The sequence below is a fragment of the Notechis scutatus genome, chromosome 1 (assembly GCF_049901735.1).
Source record: "Notechis scutatus isolate UNSWTSFEM ecotype Mainland chromosome 1, rNotScu1.2, whole genome shotgun sequence".
NCBI classification, from domain to species: Eukaryota; Metazoa; Chordata; class Lepidosauria; order Squamata; family Elapidae; genus Notechis; species Notechis scutatus.
Window position 1 is genome coordinate 58,059,177 of NC_142009.1, and position 26,279 is coordinate 58,085,455.

Below are 26,279 nucleotides of genomic sequence, written 5' to 3' on the forward strand. Positions count from 1 at the left end.
GGAGTTTGTACAATAATGTCAGATAATACATTCTATATAATACATATCATTCAACCCCTTTTAAAGAAGTCATCGCTAGATCCCACCACGATGGGCAATTTTCATCCTACTTCCAAGCATATTTCATTCCATATTCTAGGCACATTAAAACAAACTATTCATTGTAAGGTCTTGATTTTATTTATATTCCAAATCATCTATTAATTATTCAGGAATATTGATAAATGCAACATAATTAAAACATGAATGGTAATTTGTATTATTAAGATGCAGATAAAATCACTTGGATTCATTACCAGTTGGATGTCAGCGTGGAGGCTGATCCAATGGAGATGGCTGTGGTAGGTTCTTGGCTAGTTAGTTGGAAATGGTCTAATCCTACTGCTCTTAAGGAAGTGGACAGGATCCTAGGGAATGTGATCTTGGTCTGTTTAGATCCATATCCCCCCAGCTGGTAAAAGCCTCTGGGGAGATTTCATTCGGGTGGATACTAGGGTGATCAGTGTATTTTTGGATGAGCAGGTAGTGCCTAAACTCTTTAAGGAGGATATGGTTCACCCCCTTCTTAAGAAGCCATCACAAGATCCCACCCTGATGGACAAGTTTCATCCTGTTTCCAACCTTCTGAGGAAGGTTACAAGAATGTGGTTGTGCTGCAGGTCCAGGGAATCCTGTATGAAATGGATTATCTATGATTGGACATTAAACCCAACTCAACTCTTTCATTTCTTAAACTTGTTTGATAGATATAGCTTTATTGATTTGTGAACTGCTTTATCATCATCTTCATTTAACGACTCCATAATTCCTTGCAGAGTAGAGTCTGAGCAGCTGAATGAAGCAAGCAAAATGTTTTAATGGCCAGATGCTCTTCTGGTCTCCAATGCAGTGTGTCCAGAGAGAGAAATATCTGCCTCTACCTAGGATTGAACTCTTAGCCTTCTGACTGTGAGGCGAGAGTTCCACCTCTAGGCCCACACACCATTCCGCTTTGTGAGCTGCTTTATAAAATATAAAAATAGTACAACAATATAGCTTTAAGAATTCATATTCTGAATGTAAAAGCTTCAAGTCCAAATACTATGATTTAGTTCCAAGGATCCTGGGAAAAGTCACAGCTCAGTCTCTCTTGAGGTTTGCTGCTGATAGTATGATATATATTGAGCTGATTCATACAATAAGCTAAATTAAAATAGGTGAGTTGGGTTGGGTTTAATGTCCAATCATTATCTGAGTAAAAGAACTAGTTGTTTCACTCAGCATAAAGACACTATCAACTCCAGACTCAGCGAGACTCCCTAAGAGTAAGCATACATAAGCTTCTTGATGATTACAACCTAGCACAAAGGACTCTTTTGAACTCTTTGCTTTTGACAAAAAACAAAAATCAATATCTTAATATGCCAAGGATCTCTTCCACAGTTTCCTCAGTCTATGTATACAGTACTTTTCCAAGTATAAGAGTCCTTGACCTCAGTAAGACTTAGTACAGCATAGGTATGCAGAAATGTATGTTGAGGTCTCTCTGTAGGTTAACATTTGTTATTTGTGGAAATTGTGGAAGAGTATTTTGTAAAAAAAAGAAAGTTGGATTGTCCATATGTTGGTGGGGGATCAACTAAGTTTACCAATTGGCACCTTACTGGCAGTTTTTAAAAAATCACAATTCATTAATAATCATCTATTTTGCCTGCTCTGTTTTGAAAGGCACATACAGAGAGATTTCTATGCACATATACAAATGTGTTAGTAGCTCACATTTATTATAGAAGGGGAAAAAAAACCTCTTCAGAATTTATTCCAGTTGAAGTTGGTAATCATAATAATCAAAATATGGATGCTGAGTAGTGTTCAAGAATTGTTTTCTTTGCTAGTAATCCAGTTTCTGTCTAATAGTTTTTTCAGGCGCCTTAAGTTCAGATTCATCTTCCTATGATGTTTAAAATATTAGTTCCACAGGAGAGAAGCCCTGTGTATGATTTCATAACAGTAAATCTTTAAAATATATTATTAAAATGATTGATTTCCCTGAAATATCTAAAGAGATTGGATATTTGGGCAAATTCTAATTTCTAGATTCTAGCTCAGAGTTCTTTTCTGGCTTTGCGGACCAGAGGGAAAGGGGTGGTTTTGTGCAAGCGGCATACAAGTGCACAGGTGCAGGGGTGCAGTTCCATTTGCATCAGCAGTGGGCACACCACTTGTGCAAAGAAGTGCACATGCACACACTTATCAGCTGCTCACACAAGTGGGGATGCGCGCACGCTCACTTGCCACTTCCACACCCCAGTTCTGAATGGTTCACGGCCCAATAGCGGGCTGCAATCCAGCGGTTGGGGGACCCCTGTTCTAGTTCATGCGGTGAGGGTGAGGTGGAACTTCTTGAACAGATGAGTTGTTTACCAGTGGAACCAGCTGCTCAGGAAGCAGTGAATTTATTCACTAGAATTTACTAGAATTCTTCAAGCAGAGAATGATGAATGAATGATCATCTGTCAGAGATGCTGTAATGGATCTCCCACTGAGCAGAAAAAAATGCACTAGATAACTGTGACCCTACAATTTTTTTAGCTGTTGTAGAAATAGTTAGTATCTTCCCATGCTCTTTTCAAACTCAGAAAAGAGAAAGACAATATTAAAATGATGTTTTCAGCTGTATTTTCAGTGACATATTGTTGTTTTCCCAATAAGAACATGAAATTCTGATGTATTGAAGTGTATCTATATTTAACAGGATCTGCAATTATCTTGAATGAAATATTTTACAGATAGACAAGTGTTTTGTTTGCTTTTTAATATACATCTTCTTTCAGCTAATAATATAGGAAATAAATTTGATATGTAAAAAATATTGCCATGGATTCCTACTGTAGAAAGAAAGTAAACAAGGAGAGAATCAACCTAGAAATAAGGAGAAATTTCTTGACAGTTAGAACAATTAATCAGTGGAACAACTTGCCTTCAGAAGCTGTGGGTGCTCCATTACTGGAGATTTTTAAGAAGAAATTGGACAGCCATTTGTCTGAAATGCTATAGGGCAGGGGTGTCCAACCTTGGTAACGTTAAGCCTGGAGGACTTCAACTCCCAGAATTCCCCAGCCAGCAAAGCTGGCTGGGGAATTCTGGGAGTTGAAGTCCTCCAGGCTTAACGTTACCAAGTTTGGACACCCCTGCTATAGGGTCTCCTAATTGAACAGGGCTTTGAACAAAAAGACCTCCAAAGTCTCTTTCAACTCTGTTATTCTGAAACAGGCACTCCTATCATCTATAATAGTAAGATTCAGATTTGAAATAGAGAATGTTCCCTAAAATATGCACACAAGTCTTTATTTTAATACTGCATTCCATCAATAAAGAGAGAGACTACATTATGTTTTCTTTATTTCCCAGCACACTTGAAAAGGGATATAAGGTGAAGCATGGCTTAACTGAAATACAGATTTGTGCTGTAAACCTATGTATTGAATTTCATTATAATACAGTTATGCCTAATAGAAGAGAATACATGTAGCTCAGTATTGAGCAACAAGACTCCACAGGATGCCTATTCCATGCTGCCCTGAGAAAAATGAAACTGCAATGCTATGAAATAAATATTAAAATGGAATGATAAAAATGAACGACTCAATTAAAGGATCTTTCTTAACTCAGCAAATTTATTATGCATGTATTCTAGACTCTTTATATTCTTATTTCCTTAATTTTTAGGGGGAGGGGTTGTTGTACCATATGTTAGCAGAAATGTAGCTTCAAATCTAGTAATCTTACTGAAGTCAGGGATGTTAGGGATAACATTGTTTTACCCTAACTGTTTTGGATAAAGATAATAAAATGATGAATCATGGTTTGTCACATAAAGTGTATGTGACTTTAAGCTAAAGGAATGTAATTAAGGGTGCAGCTGTAAAAGTACTATATAAGCAGCAAGGCACTCTCTGGCTCTTACTGGCTGGCTTATTGAAGACTGCATTCTTGCTGGATCGGGGAGGAGAAGAAGTGTTGGATTACTTTGAAGATATTTCTCAACGGAAAGAAGATAAGTTTTGGACAGATTTATTATATGTGTACTGACACTGGCTATTCGACACGGACTTTGCAATTAGAGTATCCTCGACAAGACTTGACTGAAATTGATATATGACTACTGGACTGTTTACATGACTATGCTATAATTCTTAAATGGAATAAATTATAATTTTGATAGCACAAAGCGTATCTGTATTTTTACTGCGTGTTAACGAAGGCTTATCTCACACATTTACCTGTCTTCCTATCTGACTTCGCTGCACATTCTCTTTAGTTTGTTTTCCTTAACACCCGTTGGGGAATCCAGGCTTAACAAGGGACATTTAACTTTGATTGATTGTGTGCCATCAAATTGGTATCAATTCTTAGTGATTTTCTTCATGACAACCTGTCCCTAACTTGATTTGTCAGGTCTTCCATTGCTACTGTAGCCCATCAGTGGTGGGATTCAATTTTTTTTTACTACTGGTTCTGTGGGCGTGGCTACTGGTTCTGGTGGGCATGGCTTAGTGGTCATGGCAGGGGAAGGATACTGTAAAATATCCATTCCCTCCCCACTCCACTAACCCACTTTCCAGCTCCATTCTCCTGTGGAGGGCAACAAAAGACCCAGCTGACCTGAGACTAGGGAGGCAGAGAATAGATAGGGGCAAGGCCAGTCAAAGGTGGTATTTACCGGTTCTCTGAACTACTCAAAATTTCCACTACCGGTTCTCCAGAACTGGCCAGAACCTGCTGAATACCATCTCTGTAGCCTATCCACTTTGCTACTAGTCACTTTCTTCTTCCCTTTCCATCCAGAATTAAATTTAATCCATTTTAATTTCTCTCTTTTTTACAATACATGTAAACACTCCAATTAGCTGTATTTCTACTAAATAACAGTGACATATGGTATTCTGCTTCTAATATCAAGCCAAATCACTATCATACAATGTACAATTGAGCTGGACCAGAAGAGGATTATTAAGCAAATATGCAAAGAAAACACAGAACTCAACTATGATGAGCCAAGTTTCACTCTTTAAATTGGCTCCTGGGCTGGGGTCTACTATCTGGTAATACTTAAATCATGTGAGTTTGCCTTTGAATAGCTAGAACTACTACCTATACTTCAGAATTTTTAAAAGAAAACATTAGCTACCTTGGGTAAAGAGGATCTCATGTATGCAAATGATTCAATTCACAACCGAGACCAGCATTTTATGGGTCAGATTAATTTTGTGCATTTTCATACATTAACTTGACTTACTCTATCCAGAAAATAACTGATAATCAATGCTATCCTATACATTTTTAAAGTGTTCTTTATTAGACACCAGTGAAGAGGGCTCAATGGCTCAGTAGATAAAGATGTTGAGCTTGTCAGCTGGAGTAGTGCACAATAGGGGGAGCTCCTGTTACTTGCCCCAGCTCCTGCCAACCTAGCAATTCAAAAGCATGCAAATGTGAATAGATAAATAGGTATTACTTCAGTGGGAAGGAACAGCATTCCATGTACCTTGGCTTATAGTCATGCTGGTCACATGACCACAGAGATGTCTTCAGACAATGCTGGCTCTCTTGGCTAAGAAATGGAGATGAGCACTGCCCCCTAGAGTCAAACATGACTGAACAAGGTAGAACTTTACCTTTGTCTTTATTACACACCAATATGATCAAGGAACTTTTAAATCAGCTAACTTATAATCATCAGATATTCTAGTCTTTGGAGTCTGCTAGCAACTGAATTTAATTTGATGTTTTTTTGCAATAGCTATGCATCACGTATTTGCTGTTGTGAAAGAAACAGTCGGAAATACTTGTTAGCTAATTATTTTCAAGTGCTAATTGTTTGTCAAGTTCCCTTCATTACTTTTTGACTATCTCTGAAGCAGCATAGTGAGGGACTTCTTTGATGTGAGCTTTTTGATGTGTGCTGCTTCCTTATATATGGCTATTTTTGCTTCTTTCTACAAATATTTGTTCCTCATAACAAGCCACTACTGATTACCTTTCTTCCACTATTTGAGTGTCTCTGCCTTTTTTTCCTATTAGAGAAAACATTCTATGGAAATACACAAATGTATCTACTTGCTGTAGCGTTTTACAATTCATGTACAACTTGCACTTGTTCTTAGTGTTCTAGCTTCAAGGTTAATAACGATTAGCAGATTCAAAGGGGCAAAACAATTTCACCAGTTTTGTATTAATTGACTACTGAGTGAAAAACAAGTTATCCTGACTATCTCTGCTTGCTTGATTAAGCATCTTCAAGTCAATGTCAGCTCTTAGTGACTACACATATAGATTCACTCCTGAATTATCTTTCTTCAAGGTCGGTCAGTGATCCATTAACTGCTGTCAGAATTGAATCCATCCACCTTGCCACTGGTGGTTCTCTGTTTTTAATTCAACTTTTTCAAGCATCATGGACTTTTGAAAGAAGCAGGATGTCCATGTGATGTATATTTAATAGTGAGGGCCTGGACAATTGGTTAGAGAGAACTTCCCTGACGATGGGCTCCAGCACTAGTCCGAAAGCTTGGAAGACAAAGCCTCCGGTCCCGGTGACTGACCCAGATTGGATCCTGGACAATTGTGTTTACATGAGAATTCTAGTTTGGAGTTTCTAGACTTCCAGTTGCAGCGCTGTGGCAGGGTAGGGAGGGAAGAGCAAGCTCTGCTCTCTCATCCCCAATCTGCGCGTTTGGAGGCCCCGGTGAGGGGCACATGGACCCTGGAGGGGAAGATGACGGTGTGAGGAAGCCCGAGGAGAAGTTTGACAGCGGCGGCTGTTGACAGCTTCGAGGGAGACCTCATTTGCTCCAACATGTGAGTAATCGGCCATCTCGATGGCAGACCGAAGTCTCAGAGCTTTAGCCCAATGAGGAAGATACCAGAGCACGAACAGCATTTTTGGCATCAATTGATGGATTGAAGTTGGAGGTGGAAAGTGAAAGTTGAAGAGAGAAATGGCAGAGAGAGACAGCAGGACTGTGAGTCTTAAATAGAGGACGGAAGTCCGAAGGGAAATTGCGATCCGGCGGTGAAAGCAAGGAACTCTTAAGACAAAGATCAAAGCCGATTTAGTCGATTAAAGATTGACTGGTGTTTTGGACTTGTTCTGAAAAAATTGAAGTTGATTTAGACTGATTATCTAGGAATTTGGAGTTTAACCTGATGGATCTGTGACTTGTAAAAGAAGAAAAACAGTGGAAAAAAGTAAGAGACAGGACTAAACCCAAGAACGGAAGTGACATTTTGAGATTATACAGAGAGAAGAGAAGCTGATGTAACAGACTGTGACTAAACAAAACATGAATGGACAAGGAAAGGAAAGTGATTGAATATTACTGGACTTCTTTTCATAGAATATAATTAATGAAATAACATTTTGATTAAGGTTTGATTGAATTTATTAAGAATTTAAAAGTTTAAATGATATGAAACTGTGAAAACTGGTGAAATACTATTTTGATGATTATTGATTGATTGATTGATTACTAACAACTAATGAAATAAGTAAGGTCATATATATATAAGAAGTGGAATATAGAATTGTTTAAAGGAAACTGAACTTTACAGTTAAAGATAAAGAATACAGTTGATATACCATAATATAGTAATATAAAATAGTTGTATAAGAACAATTTACAAGTATATTTTAGGATATTATATTACATTCTTTCTCTCTTCTTTCTCTCATTTTGATATTATCCTTCCTGTCATCCCTTTAGCTCTCTCCCTTCTCTATCTTCTTTAATTTTGGTGATTCAGTTAGTTTCAGATTCTATAAAAGATTGAATCAAATCTGAATAATTTAGAATATCATAAGTGGGGAAAGATATTTATATTCTAAGGGAAACTACTGAATAGAACTAATAACAAAAGAAAAATTAAACAGTGAATGGTAAAGTGGAAAGATATTTACAATAAAGTTAGGAATATGACCAGTACTACAACAGCGAAACTGAAAGGGAAAAAAACGATGTCTGGTTTATCAATGTCTATTGCATCTCTAGTGGGCCAAAAAAACAATAGATGGAATGTTAAATACGGAAAAGATGAGCAACGCGGCCAACATGCAGACGATGCAAGCAACATTAACAGCTATTCAGGAAATGATGCTTAAAATGCAGGAGACAATGGTTAATAACCATACAGATATGAAGATGGAAATGGGAGAAATGAAGGGTAAGATTCAAAATTTAGAGGAGAAGATGGGAACGATCCAACAGACACTGGAGAAGAATGAACAAAGAATAAAGAATACAGAAACTAAAGCTGAACAAATAGATAAGAGATTGGAATGGATGGACAGGAAAGTAATAGAGATGAACAGAGACTTAGAAGATTTGATTATCCATCTCGAAATGGAACGTGCAGCATTCTATTTGAGGTTCCAAAATGTAATGGAATCCAAAGATGAAGACCTGGGAGACATAATGTCCCACTTAATAGCAGAGGCATTGCAAAGGGACCAGCAGGAAATATTGAAAGAATTAGATGAGGTCTACTGAATCCATACAAACTACACTAGACGAAACAAGCTGCCTAAAGAGGTCCACATCAGGTTCACCAGAAAAAATGTAAGAGACACTGTATATAGAATCACAAAGGACGAGCCGATGGTGTATATAAAAAAAAAGAGATCACGACCTTGAAACAAATTCCGAGGTGGGTAAGAGAGTTGAGGAAGGACTACAGATCTCTGGCAATACTACTGACTAAATGAAACATCTGGCTCTGATGGCTGGTCCCTGAAGGAATGCTGGTGACGTGGCAAGAAAGAAGAGTAAAAATTGATAGTATTGAAAAGGCGCAAGAACTTTATGATCAGTTGATGGAAACAGAGGAAGAGGGGAACAGTAAAGAAGAGTCAGAAAGCAAGAGTCAGGAGGACCAACAAGAAGATCAGCAACAGGGAATACAGGAAACGGACCAAGAAGAGAGAGGCAAAGAAAAGAGAGAATACCCAAGGAGAGAAAGACTAAGAACAAGACCCCAAAGAGAAGCAAGAACAAACAGAAGATTTAGGTAGACTCAGAATTAACAATGGAAGAAGAGATTAAATTACTCTCAATAAACATCAATGGATTAAACTCCTAGATCAAGAGAAAACAAATATTAACCAAACTAACTAAACAAAATGTTGATATTATATGCCTACAGGAGGTACATATCCAAAACCAGCATAAAAATATCTAGAATATCCCAAGTTGGGTGTATTATTTAGAGCATTGGCAGATCAAAAGAAAAGGGGGGTAGCAATTTATGTAAAAAAAGGGATAAATGCAAAAAAAATCTATGCAGATGAACAAGGCAGAATTTTAACGATACAAATTAATTTACATCAAAAACAATTACTATTAGTGGGGATATATGCCCCTAGTGATAACCAGAAGAAGTTTTATAAGGGACTGTATGATAAAATAATTAGTGTAGGTGAAGAAAATATTTGCTTGATAGGGGACTTTAATGCCATTGTTGATGTTAAAAAAGACTATATTAGTATGGAAGGGACTAGGAAGAAAAAGAAGAGAATTTTACCATTTTTTTTATTTAACACATGAGACCAATTTGGAAGATATATGGAGGAAGAGGAATCCAAATGAGAAGAAATATATGTTTTATTCCACAAAAATCATGGTCCAGAATTGATATGGTATGGGTTAATGGGGCAATCGAGAAAGACATTAGTGAAGTAGAGATAATGCCTAATATATGGGCTGACCATAGCCCAGTTAAAATTACATGGAAAGGACATGGTAAAAGGAAAAGGAGATGGATATTAAATTCACAAATAACAAAGGAAAAAGAATATATCTCAAGAATGAAAAATGAGTTAGAAACATTCTTTAAGGTTAATCTAAAGCAACATACTAGTTTACAAAATTTATGGGACACTACAAAGGGCTTCGTGAGAGGCATATCAATAGCCTATATAGCTAAGAAAAATAAAGAAAAATGGAAGAAACAGAACGAATTACAAGAAAGGATTAAAAAAAATTGAATATGAGCTCCAAAAAGACCCAAAGAATATGGAAGTTAAGAGAGAAATAGGGATGATTAGACATGAACTAAATTTCATAGATATTGAGGAACATGCACGTAACTTAAAAACTCTTAAACATAATTTCTTTGAATCAGCAAATAAACCAGGAAGGTGGTTGTCCCATAAATTAAAAATAGAGAAAGAGAAAAGACTAATTCAGCAACTCAAGGATGAGGAAGGGACAGTGTATTATCAGATGGAGGAGAAAAAGAGAATTGTGCAAAGGTATTTTGGTGAGCTTTATAAGCAAGAAGATGTTAGGGAAGAAAACATTAGATACTACTTGGAAGGAAACGGTCTGAGCCCAATCTCAGAAGAAAACAGAGAAGTACTTAATAAAGAAATGTTAGGGATAACATTGTTTTACCCTAACTGTTTTGGGTAAAGATAATAAAATGATGAATCATGGTTTGTCAGATAAAGTGTATGTGACTTTAAGCTAAAGGAATGTAATTAAGGGTGCAGCTGTAAAAGTACTATATAAGCAGCAAGGCACTCTCTGGCTCTTACTGGCTGGCTTATTGGAGACTGCATTCTTGCTTGATCGGGGAGGAGAAGAAGTGTTGGATTACTTTGAAGATATTTCTCAATGGAGAGAAGATAAGTTTTGGACAGATTTATTATATGTGTACTGACACTGGCTATTCAACACGGACTTTGCAAATAGAGTATCCCTGACAAGACTTGACTGAAATTGATATATGACTACTGGACTGTTTACATGACTATGCTATAATTCTTAAATGGAATAAATTATAATTTTTGATAGCACAAGCGTATCTGTATTTTTACTGCGTGTTAACTAGAAAACTTGTCTCACACATTTACCTGTCTTCCTATCTGACTTCGCTGCACGTTCTGTTTAGTTTGTTTTCCTTAACACCTGTTGGGGAATCCAGGCTTAACAAGAAATAACATTAATAGAGTTACAAAAGGCTATACAAAAACAAAAAAATAATAAAACACCAGGTCCGGATGGTTTACCAGGTGAACTATATAAAAATTTATCTGAAATATTTGAACCAATATTACTGGAACTATATAATGAGGCATTAACGCAAGCTGGACTTCCGAGGTCCTGGTCCGAGGCATACATCTCCTTAATTGCAAAAGATGGCACTGATCAACAATTAATTGCGAACTATAGGCCAATCTTGTTACTAAATATGGATTATAAGATATTTATGACAATATTAGCAGAAAGAATGAAACCAAGGGAAATTAAAATCAAACCAAGAACTGAAAGAAAATGGAATTATAATCGATTGGTGGCCATATTTGCAAATTCAAAATAAATATAAAAAAGACTCAAAAGATTTTGGATTTGACAAAGGACAGAATCAACTAGATAAAATATTAATGGGACCGGAACAAAAACTTATAACTAAAATATATAAATATTTATTAGATTTTAAAATGGAAGAGGAAATAGTCAAAAGTACAATGATTGCATGGGCACAGAATTTTGGATACACTATAGAATTAGAGGAACGGGAAAAACTATGGAATATAAATTATAAATTAACGGTATCTGCCGCATACAAAGAAAACATATATAAAATGTTTTATAGATGGTATTTAGCCCCAACGTGATTGGCCAAAATCTTCTCCAATATGAGTCCTAAATGTTGGAAGTGCAAAAAAGTTGATGGTACATTTTATCACATGTGGTGGATGTTCCCCGAGGCCAGGACATACTGGATCCAAATTAAAAATTGGTTAAAAGAGATTACTGGCTATCAGATTGAGCTCAGACCGGAATCCTTCCTATTAGGAATTATTAAAGAAAGACTACTGAAAGAAGTAAAATACCTAGTGTTACATATTATAACAGCTGCCAGAAAAGCCTTTGCGCAGGTATGGAAAACACCAAATACCCCTAATGAAGAACTAATAATACACAAAGTAACAGAAAGTGCTGAGATGAATATGCTAACAATGAAATTGAAAGAAAAAGATGACTCTGAATTCTTTACAATTTGGAACAATTGGTATAAATGGCTAAAAAACAGAACCAAGAAGGGAGACAAAAATGTTAATTGAAACAACCCTTAAGAAAGTAAAATAAAATTTTGTAAACTATATAAAGATATAAGAATAGTAATTATAGCTAAAGATATTATTTAATAGTAGATAAACACAATATAATGTATTATGATATTTAAATCAAAATCTTGTATAGATGCCAAGAACATTGTTGATACCATGATGTTTTACAATGTAAAAAATAAATACAATAAAAATTATTTAAAAAAGAGAATTCTAGTTTGATTTCTTCTTTGATATCTTTGTTTTCCTGGCTGTCCATGGGATCCTTAACATCTTTTCATTTATTCTTGCTTTTCTGCCAAATTTTCACAATGATAGTTATCCATATATTTGTTTTTTTATGATTTTCCTGTTATAACATGAAATAAAAAGCCTTCTGCATTTTTCTGCATTTTAGCAATTTTACGGTGAGGTAGGTTTCCATAGCCAAAAGTTTATTTCATCTAAAAATGCATGAAGAATATCTACCTTTAGTCTTCTTATTTGTTGAATTTATTTAGAAACTTTCCCCCTAAATGAACATTGCTTTTATTCCTTCATTCACAGCAACTAGTACAGAGAAATATATTGTTTCTGATATTGGAGATAATTAAGCCTTACAAGTAGTAACTACTGATAACCTTCTCCTCTATGGATTTGCCCACACATTTTAATTTTGCCAAGAATATTTGAATGTCAAATCAAATCAAATCTTTACTATGGTCATAACCAGCATAAATATTAGGATGAGTAAAATTTCATAGGATCCTTTGTTCCCCCATGCTTGGGTATGTCTGAAAGAATAAGTATTTAACTGCGAGTATGTATGAGAAGTAGAGATGGTGGCATCTGCCTCTGCGAGTAATGTATCCTATTAGGCTGAATTGAAGCCCCAGTCAAAACTAAAACATTTAAATTGATACAAATGACAGTAAATGCATTTATTTCTGCCCTTTCTATCAGTTTGTGTCAGCTTATTTAAAGAGAATTGGTGTTTTGGGTAATAACAAAACTCTTTATTGTGGATTAGATGCATTTAAAAAGAGAATGTCAGAACAAACTGATGTATCAATAAAAATATTTTTTATTTCAGGTCAGCATTATTTAAAAATAAAATAAATGTTGTTGTCTGATAAACACACATGGAGAGAGAGAGAGAGAGAGAGAGATTCCATCCCCCTTTACAGTACATAGTTTCTTTCCAATATTCCACTTGATTGTAATGAATAATCCAGGGAGGTGCAGAATACGGCCAGTGGAATTTTTTCCAGCCACATAAAAATAACTCTGCTCTATATCACTTTACTACAAGAGGGGAGAAAAGAGTCTTTAAATTGAACTGTGAACAAATTAATAACAAATAGGAAGCTGTCCAACTGCTTTTCTTAATGCCCTGTAGATTTTATTTTCAGGATTATTTCCCCTACAATCTCTATTTAGATCTAATCCACATTCAATCTCAGTCCTTTTTTGCCATTTTGTTTAGTACACAAATTTGGTTCTATCCTGTTCTGTTTTCGGGAAGTTAAAATTATCCAACTGACAGTTAGATAGACAGTAAAACTCAAGCCTTATAGTTTGCCATAGGTGAGTGTGCTGATGGGAGAGTCAGAGTGGATACAATAAAACATTAGGAAAACAAAGTCAACTCCTGATGGAAACCAGGAGAGACTGAGTTCTAGGCCTCCCTTAGGCATGAAAGCCTGCTGGGTGATTTTAGGCCAGTCACTCTCTCTCAGCCCAACCTAATTTATAGGATCATTGTGGGAAAATAGGAGGCAGGAGAATTAGGTCTGTTTTCTCTCACACGCTCTCTCTCATAAGAATCTAATAACATTACAGTCATCAAGATTTTGGACCCAGAAATATGGATAGGGCTGTCTCAGCAAGATGCAGAAGCATTCTGAGGCCTTCCAAGGGCTGTCCACATTGGTCCTGCTGCCAACTCTCCTCCATCCATTAGCAGCAGTCTGTACACTGTTCAGCCATTGTTGACTTCTGCAATAAGGAGCCCATTAATTTGACACAGTGGAGATGCCACTGAAGTTTGAGAGATCTAATGATTTAGCATCTTACAATGTTTTTATGGGAGGTGGGAGTGGGTGAAGGCCTATTAATTGTCAAGAGGCATTGCCTCAGTTTTTCTCTGAGTTCAGGAGACGGAGATGAATATTAAGAAACATTGCAGGCTATTCATAAAAATCAGCAAATATAAAATAATATTGCGATTGATGATGACACAAGTCAATGATGTGTGCCTTTTTTAATAATTAGACTTCTTGTGTTCTCTTTTTCTGCAGGTTCATTCTTGTATCTTAATACAACAGAAAATATGAACTTTATTCTCTTGAGCCCTTGGCTGAGAAGCAGCAGTGAAAACTGCATGGTGCAAGTGGCTGTCTACAAATACTTCCAACCAAATGGAAAGTATGTTGCTCAGGTCCTCCATGCTAATGAAAGCCACATCAAAACCCCATTGATTCCTGGCAGAGAAAAACATGGGTAGGTCTCTTTATTTCTCTCTCCCTTCCACCTTCCAATACTACAATTTTCCTTTGAAGCATTAAAATTGTGCTAAACACTTTTATCTTTAGAATCCTTTCTAGTTTCATCTTTCATCAGGGAACTCTTTTGGTTTAGATTATTTAAGAGAGAGGAGAGAGGCTATTGCATGGCTCTGTCGCTGGAAGATGTTATTACTATGTCTCTTCTCATTAATCTATTAATACCTGACCATACTAATTCACACGCATGCACGGACACACAAAATGAGTAATTACAGCCTATTCTGCTCTCAGGGACACCACTTTGCTTTTTATTCATGAATATATTGCATTTTTTTCTGATTAGCAGAGTTCTTTCTTCTTTCATGCTGTTCTGCCAACTGGTATGTAATAACTGAATTCAGTATAATTTAATTTCCTAAACCTCAAACATTAGCATAGGAAAAATATGTGTTCTGCAGTATAAAGCTAATTCTTGCCTGCAGACACCAAGTCAGATCAATAGTTGGAACAGGTAATGCATCTTTACTCATTTGCTAATATACAGGATGAATTTGTACCTTGCATTGAACATTATAGATTAATATGCTCCATAAACCCTAAACTTAGTAAATCTTTGCTTACAGCTTATTATTATTCATAAACCCAGATACAATGTCTTATTTAACAAACTTTTATTAAAATAAACCAAGGCTTACTGCAGTTTGTGAACTTGGACCTATTAGATATTATGGTGGCACTTAGTAGGCATTTGCAAAATCTGGCAGATAAACTGAATATTCCATATCAAACAGCACATATTTTTTTTGGTTTTTACATTTTCAGAACCAGAAAATGACCATTATTTCTTCATCCTCCAAAGCACGGTGTCAAACTCGATCACGTCAAGTGACATCATATGATGTATCGTGACATTTTTTGCCTTTGCAGAGCCAGGATGGGTGTGGCCTGCACATGATACATCTGGCCCATGGGCTGTCAATTTGACACCCCTGCCAAAGCAGTGGCTAGTAATAATCAATGTATTCATTGTGCAGACTCCACAATGAGGCTACCTTTAAGAACAAAAGATCCCCAGGATTCACAGATACAGCCTGATTTGAGAGTTGTAGTACTTCTTCCACATGTTTTCTTTTTAATCTCTTCTTAATATTATTTTAATACTATCTGAAGTATCTTGAAGGTTGAATACACTTCTGTGTCACTTTAGTGTTAATTAAGATGTTATCTGACTTTGTGAATCAATGGGACTTTGTTTTTTATTGTTTCTATGTTATAAAAATATGAATGCATTCATAAAATAGGGTTTGACTATTACTATTCACTAATCTGCACAGTGTAGTGAATAGTGTGGTGGTAGTAGAGATAGGGATCAACACATATACACTACAGTAGTACAGCATGTGGTTCTTTTCACTTCTCTAAGTGTGCGCACCTTGTGCGAGGTCCAAGCTAGCTGGAGGCAGTGATTTCAGAAATTGGATTTTTTTATTTTTATTTTTTAACAAGATTAACCACACAGCCTTTCTTATCTCCTTATACATTCATTCTATGCAGGAGAAGGCATCTACGAGAAAACTGTAACCTGAAGCTGGTTTCAGAAACAAATCTGTTTCCCGGGCTTGGCCTTGTATTATTTCCAGGTTGGACAGGCAAAGAAAAGCCAGAATTCTGTCTGGCAGAAGATCAAATTCAACTGTAAGAACAGAGGTCAGCCAAGTGGCTGAGCTGAACAACTTCAGTGTCTTCTGCTGGAGAAAATTTAAAGCACTGTTTCTCAACCTTGTCAACTGTGTGTGGACTTTAATTCCCAGAATTCCCCAGCCAGCACACTTCTTAAAGTTGGCAAAGTTGAGAAACATTGGTCTAAAGCAAATATCCTGTTAGTAACTATGTAGAGCAGGGGTATTCAAACTCACATTATCATGGCAGCATCACATGATGTATCTGGACTTTTCCCCCCTTCATTAAACCGGGTGTGGGCACAGCCAGCATGTGACGCATCTGGCCCTTGGGCCAGGAGTTTGACAGCCCTGATATAGAGACCGGCCACAAAAGAGTCTTCCTCCCTCTCTTTTTTCACTTCTTAATATTTATATCTTTTAAAAGGTAGAAAATAGCAATGGCATATTCCCTTTAGGGTAGAACTGTTCTTCAAATATTGTGGCCAAAAAGATGCCCCAAAGGACATTTTTCCTTTTCCCAACTAATTTTTATTTTATTTGATTTGCCAATTGTTTACAAGATAATAAGTATAAGTGTATACATAGTTGTGAATACATGAAATGGGTACATATAAGAAAAATAAAAGAATAAGAGAAACAATAGGACAGGGACGGTAGGCACGTTGGTGCGCTTATGCATGCCCCCTACAGACCTCTTAGGAAGGGGGTGAGGTCAATAGTAGATAGTCTAAGGTTAAAGTTTTTGGGGTTTGGGGAAGAGACTACAGAGTCGGGACTACAGAGATGTTCAAAGTAACAATTACTTATGCTTGTGCAAATGCTTCAGAATCCAGCTGTGATGGAATGGAGCAAGCCTAATACATTAGTTCAGTCCTTTGCATCGATTTGTTAACCAACTGAGAAATCAAGGTACTACTTATGTCTCTTAATCTCAGGTCATGCCCCAAGGTTGAAAAATTAGCTTTTTAAAATATAACCGAGTAGTGTAAAAGTTGAATACATGAGAGCCCTATTTGTCAACATAGCTCAACATTTAACCCTTCTTAATCCATAAATAATTTTTCTATGCCTGCAATGTTTAAATAAAGTATTTAGGGTGATGATATTTTTTTAATTTAATTGACCTCAGGCTTTTTATTAAGTAGTTTGCTCTTTTTGGCCTATGGCCAGCTAAAATATCTTATTCCAGTTGTGTAATTAAGATTAATTGCCAGTGCTGCCTCAATTTCTCAGTCTTTCTGTGTGTTTTTGTTTTTTCTTTTTCTTTTTTAGATTGTAGTCGGGCAAAACAGCAGGAACCTATTTTGAGCAAGCTGATTCTGGATACTTTGAAGTGATGTTCTTTGTTCAATTTATAATTTAATTTGAATATATGAATAGTGTGCACCCTTGATATTCTGATTAAAAAGTTTACCTTCATAGTTGCAGAATACATATTGCAAAGAACAATTTAAAACAACTGTCATAGTTTTGTTTGCTTAGCAAAGTGAACTGCTGAGAGGGAAATTGCTAGCTTATTCTTGAAAGAATGGGGAAAAGGAAGGAAGGAAGGATGGAAGGAAGGGTTTTAGAAAAATAACTGATTCATCGATTACCTTGGATTCTAAAATGTTTATTAAAATTAGGTGCAAGGTTTTTTTTTTTAATTAAAAATAGATGCCAGTAAGGGGTACCAAGATTGTGATCATAGCATCCAGGATGAGAATCATTTAGTCCTTTGCAAGAATCAAAATAAAACGATTTCCCTGTGTTACTCTTAGTCCGAATTATGAACAACTCACTCCTACTGGTGTATGCCAACCTTCTTCATTTATCAACCAGAAGACTCAAATCCAGGAAGCTCCCACTGGCATTTGCCCAACAACTTTAACATTGATTCCCAATGGAAATCCAAGTGGGTCACTGAACACCCAGATATAGAAACATATAAATGATCCCCAAAAAGGTACCAGGCTTTGAACTAGCAGTGGACAATCCTGAATAAGATATGCACCTCACACGGTGTCTACATAAATGGGGCATGGTATCCTCCTCTCAGAGTCATTGTAGATCAAATTGTAGATCACAACCATGACCGGGTGTAAGCTGAGGGCATATACCAGTCCAGGATCTGGGTGTTGTTGTTTTTTTTAAATAAAAATGATGCTGCGCTTCAATAGCTAGGCATTTGGCATTTTGAACATAGATCTTTTTAACATTTGAACATATATTTTCGTTATGTTTTACTAATCTAGGTGAAATATTAATGTATTTTGCTAGTCTATGAATGATATGCCATTTGCTAACGAAATAAATAATTTGATTTTAGTTTAGAATTGATTCCAGTTAGGGAATCCAATATTGTTATAATAATACAACCAAATTGACATGTTAATCAATTCTCCTACAGACTGTTTGGAAATGGAATTGTGGCAGGTTTTCTTCTCTCTTATAAATGTTACAGGCACAGAAAATTTGTACTCATCAAATTCTGATAATTATTTAGCTAAATGGTCAGAAAAATGCTATAGAATTGTAATGTCTATGGACTCTAAACAAACATACAAAATTCAGGAGGCCAGTGTGGTCCCAATTTGTACACCATCATCCTAAAATGGTTTGCATTGTTATAACTGTACTTCGTTCATGGTACAAATCTCTGCTTGCTAAAAAATAATAGTTTATACCTGGGTCCTTTAGCCTAGTACTCTAGGGCAACTGAATTATCCTCTTAGGAGTGCATTAGATTTATGCTCTAACACATTTTAAAAAAAATATTTTTGATGTGATATTGATGTGTGTTTGAACCACAGGGTAAATGGAGTCAATCTTAACTTGAAATAAAAATCCCATTTCTCCTGTGTTATCGATTAGAATTTATCACACAGGATTTATCCACTCAATTGTCTTCAAATCAACAGGCTGCCTAAACTTGTATTAGAACAGAAATGCCTCAATAAGCAGAATAAAAAGATAGTTGGTAAGCGTAAATGAAATCCCAGTTGTAGTGGATGAATTGAAACGAAATGAGTGAAGACATAGAATACTCTTCTTCCCTTATTCCAGTCAAGTTTAAGTCCCCCCATTTCCTACCCCCTCAATCTTTTGGGTACTTATGATAGTAGGTTGTATTAGGCTTTGCTGATCATTGTAACTGATGTATCAATTTTTGGCAAACTACTTTGAGTGTCTTAGGAAGTTAGTTTATCTGTAATAACTTTATAAATAAGGATTATCAGGACACAAAGATAAGGTTTCTCTATAGATTTAGTTTAGTTCTCTGTGTCTTGAGCTAGGTTTTTCTAACAAATAAAAATGAAAAACAAATCAGAACAGAAACTCTCTCTCCCTCTCCCTCTCTCCCCCTCTATATATATGTATATGTATATGTATATGTATGTATGTGTGTGTGTGTGTGTGTGTGTGTGTGTGTGTGTGTTTATTTATTGCAGGCTGAATGATAATTTCAGCACATGCAGAAAGAGGTGTTTTTTTTAACCTTACAGCATTCCAACAGTAATGAATAATCGGAAATAGCCAGTTATCAAGCACACATTTTAAGTTTCTTCAATGTTCAAGTGATGTCCTTGCCAGACAACAGGTAACTGTGATCCTTGCCTGATATTCTAGACATACTAGTATAGATGACCTCCTTTATCCTTGCCTCTTCCCCCGGCCTCTAAACATATTCAGGGACCTTGGTATATATTCAGAGGCAGCAATAACTCTTATTTGCATTGCAGATTTAGGAAAGTAACCAAAGGGAGCAGATGTGGAACATTATTCTCACTCAAAGTGACATGAGGCTCACATCTTTTCTGGGCTTTGAAAAAAAGTGATCCACATTTTCCCTATTTGTGCATTTATTCCATTTCCAGTATTAGTTTGCTCTCCCCGCTAACTGTCCCTACCTGTCAAATCATTGCATGGCTATTTACTTGGAATATCTGACAAATGTCTGCATTTTGGTTCCTATAATAGATGTAAGAAATAGAATGCAAGAGAATGATCTATTGTAAAGCAGGAAATTTAAGTCAATGTATTCGGGGAAAGAAACCTCTCAAATCAGAATTGGGCTTTGTGTGGGTCACAAAGAAGTTCTCACTGAAATCTTTAGGGCTGTATTTATCTGATTTATCAGATTTCCAGTTGTATAGGTTAGGAACAACAAAATAATCCAACATAATTGCCTTCCTGCTTCCACTGAGTACAAAAAAAAGAAAAGAAATAGACTTGTGTGATTTAAGTGAAGTCAATAAGTGATTTAGTAGAGTAAGGGGTGGTGGGAAGAAATGTCACTTCTTCTCCTCAAACACTTATTAAAGTTGAACCAAGCCTTGCATGGATGTTCAATTTGGTAGATTAATGACACTTTGTCTGACCATACCAGCTGTAGTTATAAGCAGGTATCAAGTATTTATCATGTGTACCTACTATTATTTATAGGACAGAAAATAGATGGCCTTTTGGCATCCACAGCGAAGAGTTAGTTTCCTTTTTAGGAGGATTAATTTTGATTGATGAACAGATTCGCTGTTATAAAAAGTGTCAAAGCAAATAACAACTAGTGTGAACCCTGATCCTTTAGAATTAATGTTCATGAGAAACTGTAAATAGTTTAATAGAAAATAGCAGCTTTGAAAGACTAATTAATCTCTAGAAAAAGAGTAGTGGGACATTAGCCTATATTAGATTTTTTAAAAAGATTTCTTCAAAAATTCCAGAGGGCATTATTCTTTTATTTCCATGCCAAAAGGGAAAAGGAAACCATCCTTCTCTACCTATATTTACTACAAAATTAGTCATTGGTCTCAGGGGGTGGGATTCTACTGGTTCAGACTGGTTCGGGTGAACTGGATGTTAAATTTACATCTGATTCACTGAACCGGTAGTTGAACCAACCAACTGCCCCGCCTACTCCTCCCCTCCCAGGAGTCTCCACGTGGCTCGTTTTGGATGCAGGTAAACGTCCCTCTTGGAAGTTCAAGCAGTCCAGAATGGGCCTGTTTCTGGCTTCCGGAGGGCCTCCAGACCCTGGGGGAGGCCATTTTCACCCTTCCAGAGGCCCAAGGGAAGCCTCTGGATCCTGGGGAAGGCAAAAAAACAGCTCTCCTGGAAGTTCCACCAGTCCAGAAACAGGCCTGTTTCCATCTTCCAAGGGGCCTCCAGACACTGGAAGGCCATTTTCATTCTCCCAGAGGCTCGAGGGGACCCTCCATACCCTGGAGAAGGTGAAAAACGGCCTTCCCAGAAGTTCCGGTAGGCCACGTCCACCATGGCCACGCCTACCCAGCAGCCGGGCAGTGACCTGGTTGCTCGGATTTTTTAATCCCACCCCTATTCTTTTCATGTGTGCAATAGTCATTGTACATTTGGAATATATTCAGAATTGTCACATTTTTAAGAAGAAAAGGGAGAATGAAAGATTAGAGCATGTTTGATAATGGCCAGATTTGAATATTTTAAGATAAAGTAGACTTGTTGTTTTGGATGGCAGGACAAAAACTAATGACTGGAAATTGCAAGAAAGCAGACTTTTAGCTAAAACATTAAGAGAACCATCCTAACAATAAGAACTGCTCATCCACAAAACTGAATGCTTTGGAAAGTAATTGGTTGGTTCTCCTTTGTTAGAAGAGGTAAGCAGAGGCTGGATAACCATCTGTCAAGATTGCTATTGCTGTACCATGCATTGAACAGGGATGATTTCCAATTAAACTGTTTTTCATAAATTCTCAGAACATTAGGGATAGTTTTGCAATGTTCACTGACTCTAAAACAAAAGGTATCTCAAAAACAGGAATATTTACTGATAAATGAAATGAATGGAATCAAATTATTTGATTGTACAGCATATGTTTGTTTATACATATACATGAGAGAGAGAGAATGTGTGTGTATGTACAGTATATATACATATCATTTTAAATAACATTTTGTCGAAATAAAGAACACAGTACAGCATCAGCATATATTGCAAGACTCTTATCCTCAGATAAAAGTTCTCCTGGATTCATGAAAATGTACCTTCTCATTGCAGCCTCACTATTAAGTGGATTGGGACATCTACTTTAATTTCACCCTTCTTTCTGAGTGCTTTGGCTACTCCTCATTCCTGCTCAGGAAAAACTAAGCTTTGTTGACCAAACTGTCTGAGCTGCATTCATTAAACTAGAGCAGGGGTCTGCAATCTTAAACACTCAAAGAGCCATTTGGACCTGTTTGCCACAGAAAAGACCAGGAGCCACAAAACCTGGGTGGGCATGGCCAACTCAATGTCACTCACTCCCACCCGGTCACATGACCCCATAGCCATGCCTACGCAGCCGATCATTAGGGCAGAGAATTGGTTATTAAAAAAAACACCAGGAACCACAAAAATCTTTTGATTCTGTCTCCCTCTCTCTCCCTCTCCCTCCCTCTCCCACTCTCTTTATCTATCTATCTATCTATCTATCTATCTATCTATCTATCTATCTATCTATCTATCTATCTATCTATCTATCTATCTATCTATCTATCTATCTATATCTCTGTCTATGTCTCTCTCCCTCCCCTCTCTCCCTCCCCTTTCTCTGTATCTCTGTCTCTGTATGTCTCTCTGTCTCTTTCTCTCCCTCTCTATCTCCCCCTCTCTCTCCCTCTCTCTCTCCCCCTCTGTATCTCTCTGTGTCTCTCTCTCTCTGTCTCCCTCTGTATCTCCCCCTCCTCTCTATGTGTCTCTCTCCCCTCCCCTCCCATTCTCTCTGTATCTCTGTGTGTCTCTTTATGTCTCTCTTTTCCCTCTCTCCTTCTCTACCCCCTCTCTCTCCCCTCTCTCTCTGTATCTCTCTGTGTGTGTCTTTCTCCCTCTCACCCCCTCCCCTCTTTCTGTAGCTCTGTAGTGCTCTCTCTCTATGTCTCTCTCTCCCCCTCTCTGTATCTCTCTCTCTCCCTCCTCTCCCCTCTCTCTCTCTCTCTCTGTCTCTCTGTCTCTCTCTCCCTCCTCTCCCCCACTCTCCCCCTCTCTCTGTGTGTCTCTTTCTGTATGTCTCCCTCTTCCCCTCTATCCCCCTCTCTCTCCCTCTCTCTGTATCTCTCTTTGTGTGTCTTTCCCCCTCCTCTCTCCCCCCCCCTCTGTGTGTGTGTCTTTGTCTGTATCTGCATTTGTGTGTGTGTCTATCTCTCTGTCTGACTCTCTGTGTATGTGTGTGTGTCTGTGTCTCTTCTCTCTCTCTTGGAAAGCTGAGGCTAGGCCAACCTGGCAAGCTCTCCTTAGGGCTCTTCACTACTCCTTTTCTTTCTTCTTGGCAACTTTTTGGAAATCTGGGTTGGCTGAGGAATGAGTGCAAGCTGCAGCAGAGGCTTTCCCAAAGATGACCCTCCTCCCCCTGCTTCTCCTCTTATGACCCCCTGGCCAGCTGTGGTGGGGCCGAGATGGCACTCACGAGTGGGGAGCCCCTCCTCAAATTAGCAGCCAGGCTTGGCCAAAGCGCAACAAAGGTGGAGTGGGCAGTTGACCAACTGACAGGTGAGCAACTTTGGTGAGGACGCTCCAGCTTTCTCTGAGCCTGAACCCCAGAGTGGGCATCCAATATTCAGTGGGGCCAGCCCCTTTTCCCACTGCCCTGAGCTTCTTAAAGACGAGGCTGGGGGCTGGGGGCCTATCCCTCTTTCCTTCATCCCCTCCTTCAGGATCCAATTCCCACCCCACCAGCCCTCAAGTTAGCAAGGCCGGCATTGGTCATGGCCAGGTCTGGCCAGTGTCTCAGGGTGGAGAGCAGGTTGCATGTCTCTCCAAGTGAGCGAGGCACACCCAGCACAATAAGGGCCAGAAGCAAGAGATGAGGCACCAGAGAATCAGCCCCATTTGCTTCTCCATCCTCTGCTGTCACCCTTACCTTCTCAGGCCAGGCAACGAGTGACTGGGAGAGGAGGGTGAGGGGTGGGGCAAGCCAGTGGTGAGATCACCTGATAGGGAGCCACAACAGGGGGACAAAACAGCCGCATGCAGCTCTGGAGCCACGGGTTGCCGACATCCAAACTAGAGGATGTTATCCTAACAGGAATAATGACTGATGCAGTGATTGATGCAGATGTCACTCAAAGAGGAGTAGGTTGTGATGCTTTGCTTTAAGAAGCTCTGCCTTAAAGATCTAAAAGGCTGCACCAGCATGACAAGTCTCACCAAGACTCATTTCTAGAGGAGTTTGGGGGAGAGAAAGAAAGACTTTTGCTGCTTCTGCTGCTTTCCTTGCATGAAGCCAAAGTCTCTCTCTCTCTCTCTCTCTCTCCCCCTCCCCCTGAGAATGGAGCTGGAGACAGTATCCTGTGATCCCAAATAATGAATGATCAATCAGTAGGCAAATGGGGTGGGGAATTTCCCTGCAGACTTTTTGGGGGATTTTCCCAGGGTCTCTGCTGCTTTCCGCAGAGACCCTGGGAAAACGTTAGCACGCCACTGTCAGTCAAAAATCATATTAGTGGTCCGCGGGATTTAAAATTATGAGTTTGGTGGTCCCTGAGGTCCAAACGTTTGGTGACCCCTGCCCTAGAAATATCCATTGGTATTTACTTGGCTCTCAACTCTAGTAACTAAATCTACATTAACAAAAGTTGCCTTACCATATTGAATATTGTAAAGCAGAGTGCAATCCTGTAAAACAACATTTTGTTTACCAGAAAGTTTATGAACCACATGTAAGTCGCAATCATTTTATGTAAATAAAAATAAGGAGTGGCTACTGCCTAATGGTTTGTTGGGAATGTACCTTCCTGGAAAGAAAGAAAGAAAGAAAGAAAGAAAGAAAGAAAGAAAGAAAGAAAGAAAGAAAGAAAGAAAGAAAGAAAGAAAGAAAGAAAGAAAGAAAGAAAGAAAGAAAGAAAGAAAGAAAGAAAGAAAGAAAGAAAGAAAGAAAGAAAGAAAGAGAGGGGGGCGGAAGGAGGGGAGAGAGAGGGGGTGGAGATTTAGGTAAGAAAATCCAAATGCCCAGGTATAGAATAGGTGGTAATTGACTCAATAGCAGCAACTGTGAGAGGGTGGAGTCCTAGTGGACAATCACTTAAATATGAGCCAGCAGTGTGCAGCTGTCAAAAAAGCCAACACAATCCTAGGTTGGGGAATAGAATCAAAAACACATGAAGTGTTAGTTCTACTTTATAATGCCCTGGTAGAACATAGAACATCATCACAGTTCGAGTGGATCTTGGGGCTCTTCTAATCCAACCCCCTGTCAATCAGAAGACCTTATGCCATTTCAGAAAATGACTGCTCAGTCTCTTCTTAAAAGCCTTCAGTGATGGTGCACCCACAACTTCTGAAGACAAGCTTTTCCACTGGTTGAGTTGACCACACTTAGAATATGGCATCCAGTTTTGGTCACCAAAATATAAAAAAGATGTTGGGACCCTGGAAAGAGTGCAGAGAAGAACACCAAAGATTATTTGAGACTAAAACATATGAGGAACAGTTGCAGAAATTGGGTATGTCTAGTTTAATGAAAAGGACTAGGGGTGACATGATAACCGTATTCCAATATCTAAGGGGTTACTACAGAGAAGAAGGGGTCAACCTATTCTCCAAAGCACTTAAAAGCAGAAGAAAGAGCAATGAATGGAAACTAATCAAGCAGAGAATCAAGCTAGAGCTAAGGAGAAATTTCCTGACAGAACAATTAATCAGTGGAACCTCCAGAAGTTATGGATGCTCCAACACTGAGGTTTTTAAGAAGAGATTGGACAACAATTTATGTGAAATGGTATAAGGTCTCCTGCTTGAGCAGAGAGTTGGACTAGATGACCTCCAAAGTCCCTTCCAACTGTGTTATTCTGTGATTGGAATCATGAGCAGCACTGGGAATGAGTGTTTTATGGCTGTCCATATGTATTGTGGCAGTCACTTTGTAAGCATAACCCCAACATTGGCTAAAATTCAAAAAAGTATTCACTGATCTCAACAGGATTCCTACACATTTAGTACAGCTCATCTATCATAAATATAAGCTACCTTTAAGATACATTTACCTACTTCTATTATCTTGG

At 37.9% G+C, this 26,279-nt stretch overlaps 1 protein-coding gene across 1 annotated transcript in view; it reads left to right on the plus strand.

Annotated features, from left to right (window-relative positions):
- Nucleotides 1-8,099: 8,099 nt before the first annotated feature.
- Nucleotides 8,100-26,279, plus strand: part of LOC148132815 (ALK tyrosine kinase receptor-like) — a 226,969-nt gene continuing 208,789 nt past the window's right edge. Inside the window, exons 1-2 of the mRNA XM_087960204.1 lie at nucleotides 8,100-8,202; nucleotides 14,392-14,593. Of these exons, the coding sequence (XP_087816330.1) occupies nucleotides 8,100-8,202; nucleotides 14,392-14,593 (305 nt within the window). The remainder of the gene's footprint in view (nucleotides 8,203-14,391; nucleotides 14,594-26,279) is intronic.